General features: G+C 38.7%; 1 protein-coding gene across 1 annotated transcript in view; it reads left to right on the top strand.

Moving 5' to 3' along the window:
- LACTB (lactamase beta) overlaps positions 1-10899 on the top strand; it is an 18406-nt gene extending 7507 nt beyond the window's left edge. Inside the window, exons 5-6 of the mRNA XM_049772852.1 lie at positions 1124-1289; positions 10120-10899. Of these exons, the coding sequence (XP_049628809.1) occupies positions 1124-1289; positions 10120-10651 (698 nt within the window). The 3' untranslated portion in view covers positions 10652-10899. The remainder of the gene's footprint in view (positions 1-1123; positions 1290-10119) is intronic.
- Positions 10900-15778: the final 4879 nt, after the last annotated feature.

The following is a 15778-nucleotide window of genomic DNA, read 5'->3' as shown; positions in this document are numbered from 1 at the left end:
TCCCTCCTCAGGTCTGCTGGGAGTGACCTTGTCTTGAACCTCAGTGCCACTGGGTGGTAATGAGTATCTGGGCTGGAGTGATAGCACAGCGGTAGAGCATTTGCCTACACGTAGCTGGCCCAGAATAGAACTGGATTCGATCCCTGGCATCCCAAGCCAGGAGCGATTTCTGAGCATATAGCTAGAAGCATCATACCCTGAGCATCACAGGGTGTGGCCCAAAAACAAAAAAAAAAAGAGCATCCTGCATCACTTTAATATAGATCATACAGTTTTGTTTACAGAATCCAAGACATGAATGTATATATTTGAAACAATATTTCATATGTATTTTCATATGTTTCAGAACAAGGTTTTTTACCTATACATAGTATATTAAAATAACTTGTATTTATGACAAGTAAAGCAGAGTAGGTATATTGAGAATAGGTAGTATCTTTAGAAACCTAATGTTTTTTTAATTTGTTTCTAGTCTGAATTATATTTATTACGTCTTTGTTGAACTTATTTGTATGTTTCATTATCATAGAAAAGAGTAGATTCAGATGAAATTTTTACTTAGAGGGTCACACCCAGTAGTGCTCATGCACATTCTAACTCTGCTCTCAAGAATCACTCATGGTGATTCTTATGAACCCTACGGGGTGCCAGGGATTGATTGAACCCAAGTTAACTACGTGAAAGATAAGCTCCTTATCCACTTTCCTTACTGCCTCTCTAGACTAGGGGTCCTCAGAACTTTTAAATAGGGGGCCAGTTCACTGTCCCTCAGACAGTTGGAGGGCCAGACTATAGTAAAAATGAAAATTATGAAAAATTTCCTATGCACATTGCATATATCTTATTTTGAAGTGAAGATACAAAATGGAAATAAATATGTGGCCCGTGGGTGTAGTTTGAGGAGCACTGCTGGGTGAAATTTTAAGTATATGAATTGTTTTATTGTGTTTGGGATGTGGAATAAGCCAGATCATGGCAAAATTGATTATTAACATATCATCCATAGTGTTTTTTAAACATTCCATGTTCAAAAGTACCAATTTTCAGTGGGACAATAAATTGATGTGTTTTTACATGATAATGAAGCATTTTCTTTTTTCTTCCCTTGCAATGATGCCTCAAGGTAGTCAGTTTTTGTATTCAACTTTTGGCTATACCCTACTGGCAGCCATAGTAGAAAGAGCTTCAGGATATAAGTATCTCGACTATATGCAGAAAATATTTCATGACTTGGATATGCTGACAACTGTGCAGGAAGAAAATGAGCCAGTGATTTACAATAGAGCAAGGTAAATGAATACCTACTGCTTTGTGTAGCTATATCACATTTTAACATTGCGTTGTCAATTAAAAATCAAATTTCCCATTGTCTCTAGTCCAAAATCAACTGGCTACATTTGGGCACCTTTACTAAATGTCTGTTGTCTTTCTATAAAGTGAAGGTAAAATGTATTTATAAAGTAGCCTTTTTTGGTTCTTTAATTAAAATAACTAATAATTTAAATACATTAGTAACTAAATCAAAATTGTTCCTATCTTGGTCATCTAGAAGTTGCTCTTCAGTCATATATCATATGTTAACATTTTGAAATTATTTCATTCATATAAAAAAGTTTTGCAATAGTACATAAGAACTCCCATATATCCTCCTAAATTCTTTGTTACCATTTTGCCATATTTGCTTTATCGATATGCTATTTCTTTCTGATCCATTTGGAAATAACTTACGTAGTATCCCTTTCTTTACTTGTAACTAATTTAAATGTATGTTTCTAGAAACATGCACACACAGATACTTAACCATGCATGACACAGAACCTTTTATCAAATCTATAGACTTAATCATATTTTGTTAATTGTTCCAATAGTATGTATAATTATTTGTTTGTTTGTTTTTGGGGGATATACTTGAGAATTCTCAGTGTTTACTCGTGGCTCTGTGCTCAGGGATCACTCCTGGTGGGACTCGGGACCATATGTAATGGATTAGTAGCTTGTAATGCAAATGTCCTACCCGCTGTACTATTTCTCCAGCTAACCAAAAATATATTTATAGCAAGAGAAATAAAATAATTTTTCCGGATTCAAAACTAGTTCAGGATCAAACATTACACCTAATATCATGGCTGCCCACTGGAAGGGGTGACCATTTCCTTCATTTTGTTGAGGGAGACGAGCATCTGATTGAAATATATCAAAATCTTGTTTAATTTTTTCTAGTTATACAAAAGAGCATCATGGGAGAGAAATTTGAGGTTAATAGTGTGAGCTGAGGTATTTTTCACTTATATTAATTAGCTTGTCAGAAAAGTAATATCTTTAATAACCCATTATTATGTTTACCTTGTATTTTCCCACTATTAGATATTTTATGTGACTTAGTATTGTTATTGTTAAGTTGTGTGATTTGAGTTTTTCTATTCTGACACTCTTTAGTTGAATTATTACCACTTTAAAATTACCATCTTTATTATTATTTTGTTTGTTTTGGGGCCACACCTGATGGTTGTACTCAAAGTTTACTCCTAGCAGGCCTTGGTGGGTCATATGTGATGCCAGAGATTAAGCCCAGATCAGTGCTATGCAGGGCAAGAACCATACCCTGCTGTACTATCTCTCCTACCATCTTATTTAAAGAAATTAAATGTGCATTATAAATCAGACTGATGAGCTCAATCTTTGCATGCTGCAGTTCCATGCCAGAATGATCCTGAGCACCACCAGATGTGGCCCCAAAACAAAAACAATAATCATAATAAAATAAGCCTAAGGGAAATTTAGGGAGATCTAAAAGAAATTAGGCTAACAAAAAGCAACATATTTTAATTTTTCTAATAGTAGTCCTAAATTACTCATACTCAGTATTTGTTGTTCTTAATTTCAATCTTATATTCTATTAGAAAGCATAAGAAAATTTGGAAAACACCTAGGGTCAACAGTGAAATATAAACCATTTACTTGATAACCCAACCCATATTTGGTAAAAAAAAAAAAAAATGGCATAGATGCGGGACCAGAGTGATAGATAGTATAGCAGCAGGGCATTTCCCTTGCACTCAGAGGACCTGGGAAGGACCTGGGTTCTATCTCCAGCAACCCATATGATCCCCCGAAGCTGCCAGGAGCAATTTTTGAGGGCAGAACCAGGAGTAATTGCTGAGTGCCACAGTGTGACCCAAAAACAAAACAAAGCCAAAAACAAAACAAAACAAAACAAAAAAAAGGGTATAGATGCATGACATTCTTTTCACTTAGATTTAGTCATTTTTGCTTTAGTGATTCAGACTTAGATGTTAAGAGAAATAAATGTGAGTCATTGGGACTCTTCAGAATGGAATTCAACTCAGTCAACAAGCTTTAGAGCAGCTATCAGTTATTTTCTTAGTCTTTGCGTGTGTGTGTGTGTGTGTGTGTGTGTGTGTGTGTGTGTGTGTGTGTGTGTGTGTGTGTGTTTGGTTTTTGGGTCACACCCGGCAGCGCTCAGGGGTTACTTCTGGCTCTATGCTCAAAAATCGTTCCTGGCAGGCTCAGGGGACCATATGGGATGCCGGAATTCAAACCATCGACCTTCTGCATGAAAGGCAAACACCTTACCTCCATGTGATCTCTCGGCCCCCAGTTATTTTCTTAATAGTGATTAATTTGTGCCTTGTATAAAAATCATACAACATATGATGATGAGTTCATATTATTTTATGCCCCATTCTTAGGGCAGAGAGGCAGGAGGTTTCCAAATGCCCTGTTAAAGGTTCCTTCAGTTCTAAATTTTTCTTTAGATTTTCATGGTACCTAAGTTGATTCATGGGGGCTGGAGTGATATCACATTGGTAGAGCTTTTGCCTTGCACACAGCTGATCTAGGATGGACCTTGGTTTGATCCCCAGTGCCCCATATGGTCCCCTGAGCCAGGAGCAATTTCTGAGCACATAACCAGGAGTAACCCCTGAGCATCACAGGGTGTGACCCAAAAAGCAAAAAAAAAAAAACTTGATTCATTTTAATTAGACGAGATGTGCTACTGAAATTAAATAGGACACAAAAGAGAAGAAAGAAGCAGTGTTCCTTAGGAAAAGGTTCTGTGTGTTTGCTTTGTTTTTATCTTCCTTGAATGCATCTTTGAGGGGCTATAGAGATAGCATGGAGGTAGGGTGTTTGCCTTGCATGCAGAAGGATGGTGGTTTGAATGGTCCCCCAAGTCTGCCAGGAGTGATTTCTGAGCGTAGAGCCAGGAGTAACCCCTGAGCACTGCCAGGTGTGACCCAAAAACCAAAAAAAAAAAAAAAAAAAGTATTTTTTAGGAATATAAATGTAAAAGTGGCTTTTTAAAATTCACTTTAAAAGGGCTGAGAGGCACCAGCTTTGAGGGCCTAGTTCAAGGAATAACATAAATATTATATTATTTATAGATAAGTGCCTTAAAAACAAATTTTCAAGGGACTATGTGGAGAGCTGAAAGGACCAGAGAGCTTGCTTGGCAAGTGTAAGGTTCCCATTTGATTCCTGACACCACATGATCTCCTAGTATTGCTTGAAGAGACCTAAAATCAAAAAGAAAGGGTCAGAGAGATAGCTCAGTGGTAGGGCATTTGCCTTGCAAGAGGCCTACCCAGGATGGACCTGAGTTTGATTCCTGGTATCCCATATGGTCCCCCAAGCCTGCCAGAAGTGATTTCTGAGCAGAGTCAGGAATAACCCCTGAATGCCACCTGGTGTGACCCACAAACAAAATAAAACAAAAAAGAGAAAACTTTCAAGAAAAGTTAGTAAGTACATGTATTTTTATCCATTTTTCTTACAATGCAATTTTGCAAGAAATAAAATTCCAGGCCAGAGAGGTAATATAAGCGAGTAGGGTGGCTTGCCTTGCCACCCAACCTTCCCAGCACTCCATTGTACACACCCCTCCCCATAGCCTGCAAGAATTGATCCCTAAGCACAGAGGCAGGAGTAAGCCTGAGCACTGCCTACTGTTGCCCTTACACAAACAAAAACAATCAAAAACAAAAATAGAAAAGAGAGAAAAAAAAAGAAAAGAAAAAATTCCAGCTTTTTAAGTTTACTGACAATCATAAAACTAAATTTGCTTATGCTATCTTGACCATGACTTTTTAGAGTTACTATATTTAAGACTGAATAATGTCCACTATCATTGTTCACCTGTTTGTTTTCCCAGTATCTCACTCCAAAATAGCACTTAATTTCTTTGGCCAGAATCTTAACCATTTTCTATACTTATTTGCAAGGTATGCAGGGGAATTGGTTTTTCAGTTGGGTGTACTGTTATCAGAAATAAAATTGTGGGAATTGGAGAAATATTATATTAGATAGGATTCTTTCCTTTCATTTGGCTGAGCTGGGTTCAATCCCCAGCTTCCTATATGGTCTCTTCAAGCACCACCAGAAGGAATTCCTGAGTGCAGAGCTAGGAGTAATCCCAGAGCATATATCTTTTATATAGGCCAATAAATTATTTTATATTTATTCTGTGTAGCAAATAGATTCTGTAGAGCTATGTTAATCACTTTCTCTTTAAAGAAAACATATGCAAGGGAGGAAAGTAGATATTTTTGCCCCTGAAAGACAAGCAATTTCATAATAGGGGAATCCTGAATTAATACATCAGCTTATTATTATTTTCACATTTGTATGTATTTGGCACTGCTTGAATCAAAAACCTTCATTATAATTACATCAGACCCAAACCAAGTATTTTCTACAGTGCTTGCTATATTTTGACAGTGTATACCTAGCCATTCCTTCTTTTTTTTTTTTTTGTTTTGTTTTGTTTTTGGGTTATACCTGGCAGCGCTCAGGGGTTACTCCTGGCTCTATGCTCAGGAATCACCACTCCTGGAAGGCTCAGTGGTCCATATGGGATGCCGGGATTCGAACCACTGACCTTCTGCATGAAAGGGAAGTGGCTTACCTCCATGCTATCTCTCCGGCCCGCCATTCCTTCTTTTTTTTTGGGGGGGGGGTTCACACCCGGCAACGCTCAGGGGTTACTCCTGGCTCTATGCTCAGAAATCACTCCTGGCAGGCTTGGGAGACCATATGGGATGCTGGGATTCAAACCATCATCCTTCTGCATGCAAGGCAAATGTCCTACCTCAATGCTATCTCTCTGGTCCCAAATTTCTTCATCTTTCTCAGAACTCTCCTAGACAATTAACATGCACGCATTTTTTGCATTCCTTCATTATTAATTTAGTATTTATACGTTATTTTCTAGAATTGGTCATTGATCTTCATAAAGCTCTTTTTATAACTTTAGCTAGCAGACTTACTATTAAAAAGTAAATGCTGAAACAGAATGGTTTTCATATATACATTTTAAATTGTCTGCTTCAAACCATTCATAAAGTAAAACACCAAGTGGCCTATAATTACTTCTGGAAACATATAAGAAGAATTTTAAAATAAAAGTATTTTGATTTCTAATCTTATAGATTTCTTTGGTTATATATTATTACACTGAATCTATAGATAAAATAAATAGGAAGAGATTGTCTCCAGCATTAAGTCATAGAGTTTTCCCAATAACTTACTCATGATTTTGTGCCTTGTGTACCTTTCTTATTAGAGCAGAAGTTTTTCTTTGGTTTTTTTTTTTTTTTTTTTTTGGTTTTTCAGATCACACCCATTTGATGCTCAGGAGTTACTCCTGGCTAAGCGCTCAGAAATTGCCCTTGGCTTGGGGGGACCATATGGAACACTGGGGGATCGAACCGCGGTCCTTCCTTGGCTAGCGCTTGCAAAGCAGACACCTTACCTCTAGCACCACCTCGCCGGCCCCATAGAGCAGAAGTTTTTAAAATTTTGTAATAGTCGGACAAAATCATTTTTATAAAACCATTGATATGTCTGGTGTGGAAAGGAGACAAGAGACTAAAATGTAGGAGTTGCCTATGTAAAGTTTGGAATTCTTAGGGTAAGGGATGTGGTTCAGTGGAAAAGTACCTGCCTGCCTCATATGGGAGTTATTGGGTTCAATCCTAGCACTACAAAATAAAGTTTAGAATTCTTGGCTGGAATGATAGTACAGTGGGTAGGACATTTGCTTGTCATTTGTTGGTCTTGAGTAAACTCTCTGGAACCTCATATGGTTCCCTGAACACTTCCAGGAGAAGTCCCTGAACACAGAGCCAGGATCACCAGGTATGCCCCCGCCCCCCAAAAATAATTTAGATTAAAGTCTAGTATTTTACTTATGTGATATATGACTATTATTGCCAGGAATTGAACCCATGGCTTCATTCTCTCCTGTTTATGTGCTTGGAATTTATTTTAACAAATAACTATCATGGTGAGAAAATGTGATTCTGTTATGCAGCTCATTTTAGGTTACATTGACTGGAATTACAAATATAGTTAGAGTTGAAGAAGATGGGAGTTGTTCTAGGTGTGAGAGTGAACTGCCAGATTGACTAAGGCAACTCACTGGATGTGAGTGGATGTGAGTGTTAAGTATAAGAGAGACCAGTTTAAACAGAGGAGGAACAGGGAACACTTTGGGGATATTAATTTTAGACATTTATTTTGAGGTATGAGATGATTACATGTCAAGTCATTATCAGAAGAGCAAATGAAGAGTGTTGCCTTTTAAAAAATCATCAGAACACTTTATGATCACTTACCAGCAGTGCTCGGGGGGCTTGAGAGCCACTCCTGGAAATACTTGACCAACAGAGCCTGACAATTTAGTGCTCTGCTGGATGGGGTGGTGCTCCTGGGGACCCGCAGTGCTGGGGATCATCAGGGCCACACCCAGCAGTGCTGAGATGTGGAGTGCCATATGGGAATCAAAGTCAGGTCACTGTATATGCAGGGCATTTACCTGTGATCACAGGACAGCCTTCCCAGTGCAGACTATTCCCTTCTATACCAGAATGTTATGTCTTGGATATTTGGAAGATGGACACAATTTTAGAAAACTAAAAGGCCATTTTTTTCCAAACTGCATATGTGTACCTTCCCTCCAAGATTATGAGTTTTGAGGTTAAGTTTGGGGGCCATATCTTATGGTGCCACATATTGTGGTGCTCAGGGTTTACTCTTGGTCTGTGCTCAAGGATCACTCTTTTGGGGCCAGAGAGATAACACAGTGATAGGGCATTTACCTTGTACACAGCCAACCCTGAATGGATGATGTTTCAATTCCTGGCATCCCCTATGGTCCCCAAGCTTGCCTGGGGCGATTTCTGAGCACAGAGCCAGGAGTAACCTCTGAGTGCCACGGAGTGACCCAAAAAACGAAAAAAAAAAAAAAAAAAAAAAAGATCACTCTTGGTATGACTCCAGATACCATATGGAATGTAGGGGGTTGAACCCTATGGGCCATGGGCAAGGTAAGTAAGCAACATGTTGTACTGTATCCCCAGCCAAAGTTGTGAGTTTTGAGAGGAGGGCATAATTTGGGGGCAGGAGGAAGAGTGTGAGGTAACTGTAAATTACTCCCTGCTTGTCTCTCAGACTACATCTGTAAATCATTCATGATCTTAGAAAATACAATTGTATACCATGCTTTAGGAGTTGTAAACTCCAAAGCTGTTTGCAGGGAAGGAATAAAAGGCCTAAGAGACTGGAGTCCTTCGTGGTAGTGTTATATTGAGGACCACAAGATTATGAGCTAGAGAGCTTAGAGCAGAATGGCATATGAGAAATATCCTGGAAGAGTTGGTCATCAGTGCTCATGGAGGTGCACAGGATAACTATGAACAGGAGATTCTTGCTAGCTTGCAAAAAGCAGCTCTGTGCTCATGGAGTAACAACAGAGTAAAGTACTGAATGGTTAGAGAGGGCTATGTATGGACAGGTATGTGTAGATTATTTCATGTGACCTGGCATAATGAAAGACTGCTGGTTGCTATAACAAGGATAAGAAGATTAAAAATATGTCCCTTAGTATCTAGAAAACAGCGCATTTTGTCAACCAAGTGGGAGTCAAAATGACTGGAGTGCCAAGAAGATCCTTTGTGACCTGTCCCTTGTCCTATAATCTCAGCTCTGCTTCAGATGTCTGAAATTCGTGGTAATTTTGCTCCCCAGTCTGGTCCCAGAAAACATTTTAGCAGTGAAGGCAGTAAGCTGGAGGCCTAAGAGCAGTGTTTTATTACAGCTCTTTACAGAAAGATCATCGTGGGGCTTTCCATTTGTCATTTATTGTGATTTCATTTCTCTATCCTAATACTTCTGGTACACTCTCATCTTCAGATAGAGACCTCACAAGGTTGGACAGTCTTTTATAGCACTCTGACCATTGCTCAGTACATAGTAAGTGCTCCAACAATATTTATTGAATGCTTGAATAAATAATAGCTCTCCTTTGTTAAGTATACTGCCAGAGATATGTAGTATTTTATGCATAGGTTTCTAATCCTTCCAAATATGTCTTTGTGTATGCAGTTTACAAATTAGAGTGTAGATAGAGACCCTGAAAAGCGTAGGAGGTCAATTTACTTCAGTTTCCTCACTTGAAATACTCCCTACTTCTAACACTGTTACAGGACTAAATTGGCTCAAATAAGAATCATGCCTCACACATAGTAAGAACTGTAAAAGTGTTTATCAAATAAATTAAGCATAACCAGCAAAGGTGGAATTGAGAGTCAGAATGAGGTTTTGCTGACTCCACTCTCTCCAAGAAAGTACCATACATATTTTGTCATTTTACACAGTAACTCAAAAATTATTTTTTTAGTCAAGGGATCTAGTCTTCATATAAAAGTTAATATTTTCTATGCATCTTGATGTCTAGGTTAAGATTTTATAGTTTAAAGTATATATATATTATTTTTTAGTTGTTACTTTCACATGTGATACAGGCTTCATCAAGCATGAGGATAAGGACTATATCAAGTGATAGTATTTTTGCATGCATTGCAAGTATTATGCACTATGCATGAATAAGACAAAAACAACCCTTTTTAATTCACAAGGTAATTAGACTCGCTTTCTCCTTCATCTGTGTTTTTCATTAGGATCTATATTATACTGGAACTCTGGTTTCTGAGAATGCATGACCACTTCCTTGAAAAACAGTCTGTATACCTTTTCTTGCTCATTTTCATGTGCCAACAGTAGACTTTATTTTTAATGACAATTCTCATTTCATTTCAGATTCTATGTTTACAATAAAAAGAGACGCCTTGTCAATACACCGTATGTGGACAACTCCTATAAATGGGCTGGTGGTGGATTTCTGTCTACAGTGGGAGATCTTCTGAAATTTGGGAATGCAATGCTATATGGATACCAAGTTGGGCTGTTTAAGGACTCAAATGAAAATCTTCTACCAGGCTATCTCAAGCCAGAAACAATGGTTATGATTTGGACACCAGTCCCCAAAACAGAGATGTCTTGGGATAAAGAGGGGCAATATGCCATGGCCTGGGGAGTTGTGGAAAAGAAGCAAACCTATGGGTCTTGCAGGAAGCAACGGCATTATGCGTCACATACTGGTGGTGCAGTGGGTGCTAGCAGTGTACTGCTGGTCCTTCCTGAAGAACTGGACGCAGAAGATAAAAATAGCAAGGTTCCCCCAAGAGGAACAGTTGTTTCTATCATATGTAACATGCAATCTGTTGGCCTCAATAGCACTGCTTTAAAGATTGCTCTAGAATTTGATAAAGACAGAGCAGACATACCTTAACATTACGGGGGCAAGATTAGCTGGGAGCGGGGGGATCTGAATGTTAACTAAAGTCCCAAGATACATGAAATTGTTAAGAATAGATTTGTAATAGAGTTTAATTGAGTGAAGAGAATTACATACCTCTAATTGCTTCAGTTTTGTAGCTGTTTTGTTGTATGACTAGTTCTTTATACTCAGGGAAGAAACTATAATGTTTTTACTCTTTGAAAAGTATTAACTATGAAGTAAAAATTCTAATAAAAATATGTACATTGTTAATATAGATAAAAAATAAAACATTTAAATATTGTTCTTTTTAATATAGAAACATGATTATGAGAAATGATATATTGGTTAATATAACTTCTAAAGAAGCTACTGGTTGGGGCCAGAGCAGTGGCACAAGGAGTAAGGCATCTGCCTTGCCCACGCTAGCCTAGGATGGACTGCGGTTCAATCCCCTGGCATCCCATATGGTCCCCCAAGCCAAGAGCAATTTCTGAGCACATAGCCAGCAGTAACCCCTGAGCCTGGTGTGATACCCCCCCCCCCCCAAAAAAAAAGCTACTGGTTTTGAAGGCTCACAAATTCAAGAATGACTTGATTGGTTGGGTCTGCTAGTCACTAATGAGAATATGGACAAGATGCTATATTTATCCAAAGGCTTTGCTGGAGTTAGGTCTTCTAAATGGCTTGCTAACTCAGGAATAGTGGTCAGAATCTACTGACTTATGAATGGCTGTAAGTTATAAGGATGGCATGAGTATCTTAACATCACAGCAGTTGGATTACCCTAGGGCAGTGATGAGGGAGAGTTAGCATGACCACCTCTTGTGAGAGCAAAGTAGAAATCAAAGTCTTTTTATTTCATTTTATTTTATTTTTTGGTTTTGGCTTTGCACTCAGAAATTACTCCTAGAAGTCTTGGGGGACCATATGGGATGCTGGGGATTGAACACGGGTTGGGCTGCATGGATGGCAAATGACCTATCTGCTATATTATCAGTCCCACCCAATGTCTCCTCTAGCTTTAAGAAAAACTTACCATAATCTCCTTTCACTCTAAACCTTAAAGGCCAAAAACTTCAATAGCTCTTTCAAAGCTCCTCAGACTCCCTCAAAATACTTTATCTCAAAGACTCCCTTCAAAAACCTTCCAACTTCTTTTTTTAAATAGTATCTTTATTTAAACACCATGATTACAAATATAATTGAAATTGGATTTCAGTCATAAATAGAACACCCCCTTCACCAGTGCCACATTCCCATCACCTATGCTCCCCATCTATTTCCACCCTCTCCCCTCCATGCCTGTATTCGAGACAGGCTTCTACTTCCTTCACTCATGGACATTATTATGATAGTTCTCAGTGTAGTTATTTAACTTCACTCCCCCACTCTATCTCTGGGAATAATTACAATAGTGTCTTATTTTTCTTAAAACCAATAGATTAATGAGACTATTCTGTATCTCTTTTTTTATACTTACAGTATAATTTATTGACAATTTATAACAAATATCTTATTCAAGTTTATATCTTACTTTTCTCCTTACAGAGGATCCTAATCATATTGAAAGTGATATATATATATTTGGGGATTTTTTCTTTTTTTTAATATATATTTTTTAAACACCTTGATTACATACATGATTGTGTTGTTTGGAGAAAAACCTTCCAACTTCTACTCACTGCTCTATTCCCAATACACACCCACATGTTTTTTTTTTAATTACAGCCCTAATTAGCAATGCCAGAAATATACATTTTAGATACAGTTCACATGCCAAATTCCCACCACCACCAAGTGTATATTTCAGTAGTTTTGTGGGTTATGCCTCATATCAGAGCCAGGACACCTTCAAAAAAATCTGGGGCCAGAGCAGTGGTGCAGTGGTAGGGCATTTGCCTTGCATGTGGCAGATGTAGGACGGACCTTGGTTCAATCTTCCCCTGGCGTCCCATATGGTCCCCCAAGCCAGGAGCGATTTCTGAGTACATAGCCAGGAGTAACCCCTGAGCGTCACTGGCTGTGACCCAAACAAACAAACGAACAAACAAACAAAAATCTTCCGGTTCTTGTTGGAGAGTACAAGGAGTGATCCCTAAGTGCAAAGCTATGAGCACTGCCTGCTGTGGCCCAAACCAAAAACAAGAAATGAAAAAAAAAATTACTTTCTATATTTCTGAACTGGAAACCTGGTTCTTCATTTCCCAGTTTGAAGTTGGCATTTATGGTTATATTGATCAAACTTTTCAGCCCATTCTCTCTTTGATAGACATCATTCTTCCTTTAATGCTATTTTAAAATTTTAATTAGTGACTAAAAGCAAACAATGATAGCTTTTAAATATTTCTGACATTAAAATTTCTTTTCTTGCTTTTGTGAAGCCAATTATTGAAATTTTAGAGATGAGAGGGGAGAGATATATATTCAAGAACATGGGCCTCTCTGGAGGGGGTAAAAAAGCCTCAAATATACACATTTTTGTTCTGTTTTGGGGTCAAATCCTGTGGCGCTAGAGTTACTCCTTGCTCTATGCTCAGAAGTCGCTCCTAGTAGGCTCAGGGGACCATATGGGGTGCCGAGATTCGAACCGAGATCTGTCCTGTGTTGGCACGTGCAAGGCAAACGCCTTACCACTGTGCTATCACTCCGGCCCCAAAGATACACTTTTTTTTCTTTTTAGGCCACACCCGGTGATGCTCAGGGGTTACTCCTGGGTTTGTGCTCAGAAATCGTTCTTGGCTTGGGGGAGGACCACATGGGACTCGGGGGGTAGAACCACAATCTGTCCTCAGCGCATGCAAGGCAAACGCCCTACCGCTTGTGCCAATGCTCCAGCCCCAAAGATACACATTATAAATTTAATCATCTATCAATATAAACTTGAAACCTTTGCACACACAAAGACCATAGAATGAACTGCTTGGTGCCACCAAAGAACTAACATTTAAACAGAGAATAGTACGAGAAAAAAATATCATTTGAATGTCAGGAAGAAGTGTGTTTACTCTGAAAAGGTCCTCCAAGAATGGCAGTCATGTGAATTTATGAATGTGTTCTACTAAGGTGCTTCCTTTAGTCATTTTAAATCTTATTAGGATTCTTATTGAAATACTGAGAAAAGCTCTTGAAACATTTTAAAGAAATGAACTAATATACAAGTATTACAGGATTCATAGCTTTAGGATCTATGAATTTCACATATTCTGGCAATTTCTACTAGTTTCTTTTTTTTTTTTTTTTTTGGTTTTTGGTTTTTGGGCCACACCCAGTAACGCTCAGGGGTTACTCCTGGCTATGCGCTCAGAAGTTGCTCCTGGCTTGGGGGACCATATGGGACACCGGGGGATCAAACCGCGGTCCATCCTAGGCTAGCGCTGGCAAGGCAGGCACCTTACCTTTAGCGCCACCGCCCGGCCCAATTTCTACTAGTTTCTTAATTATATTCAAAACAATCTTGATAACATTTCTAAATTTCTTTAGTGTGGCTGCTCCTTTATTTTATAGAAATATGGGCCCGGAGAGATAGCACAGCGGCGTTTGCCTTGCAAGCAGCCTATCCAGGACCAAAGATGGTTGGTTCGAATCCCAGTGTCCCATATGGTCCCCCATGCCTGCCAGGAGCTATTTCTGAGCAGACAGCCAGGAATAACCCCTGAGCAATGCCGGGTGTGGCCCAAAAACAAAAACAAAAACAAAAAAAAAAAAAGAAAGAAAGAAAGAAATACAAGAGAACTTGATGCTCTTTTTTTTTTCCCCTTGAAATTTACATGATGGGCTTCAGGAAGAATTGCCTAAATTAGAACAAAAAGCTAACAATGGTCCTCAAACTACGGCCCGCGGGCCACATATTGTATTTATTCCCATTTTGTTTCTTCACTTCTAAATAAGATATATGCAGTGTGCATAGAAATTTGTCCATAATTTTTGTTTTTAGTATAATCTGGCCCTCCAACAGTCTGAAGGACAGTGAACTGGCCCTGTTTAAAAAGTTTGAGGATTCCTGAAAGTACAAAAGATACTAATGGAAACTGCCTATATAAACCCATACACAGAATTCAAAATATTAACATTAACTTTTTTCTATAAAAAGATCAACAAGCAAAGAGTAGGTGCATATGCTTTGCATGTATGACCCTGAATCTGATCTCTCATATTGTGTGGTTCTCCATTCATTACTGAGTCACCCAAGAACCACTGGATATGGCCTCTCCAAAAACAAACACAAGCCAGGGATGTTGTACGCATATGATCCTGAGTTGAATCCTTAAAAACACAACTGAAGCAAAGCAAAAGTTCTTCTCTTTGCCCGATAGGAAACAACTATCAGGAGTTGATATATGCTCTCCCACTATTTTCCTAAGTTGTATATGTGGTGTTTCCTGAGCTTCTTAAAGTCTAGCTGTGTTAATTTGTACTATTTACACTTATCCAAGTGTCATAGTATGAATACTTTCTACACTTTCTTTTAAAAGTTAGTAAATCACAACAACAGTGAGATACTATCTCATGCCAGAGACTGGCACATATCACAAAGAACAAGAACAATCAGTGCTGGTGGGGATGTGGAGAGAAAGGAGCTCTCAGTCTCTGCTGGTGGGAATATCATCTAGTCCAGCCTTTATGGACAATAATATGGAGATTCTTCAAAAAACTGTTAATTGAGCTCCCATATGATCCAGCTATACCACTCTTAGGGATATATCCTAGGAATATACCCTAGGAACATAAAAACACAATACAAAAATGCCTTCTGCACTACCTATATTCATTGCTATTACAATAGCCAGCCTCTGGAAACAACCCAGATCCCTGGCAACAGATGAGTGGCTAAAGAAGATGTGATACATCTACACAATGGAATACTATGCAGCAGTCAGAAAAAAATGAAGTCATGGGCCGGGAAGGTGGCGCTAGAGGTGTCTGCCTTGCAAGTGCTAGTGTAGGACGGACCGCGGTCCAATCCCCCAGCGTCCCATATGGTCCCCCAAGCCAGAGGTGATTTCTGAGTGCATAGCCAGGAGTAACCCGAGTGTCAAATGGGTGTGGCCCAAAAACCAAAAAAAAATGAAGTCATGAAATTTTCCATTACGTGGATGGACATGGAAACTATTATGCTGAGTGAAATAAGTCAGAGAG

The sequence above is a fragment of the Suncus etruscus genome, chromosome 5, assembly GCF_024139225.1.
Source record: "Suncus etruscus isolate mSunEtr1 chromosome 5, mSunEtr1.pri.cur, whole genome shotgun sequence".
Taxonomy (NCBI): Eukaryota; Metazoa; Chordata; class Mammalia; order Eulipotyphla; family Soricidae; genus Suncus; species Suncus etruscus.
Note: the sequence above shows the minus strand (reverse complement) of the source record. Positions and strands in the feature narration are given on the sequence as shown.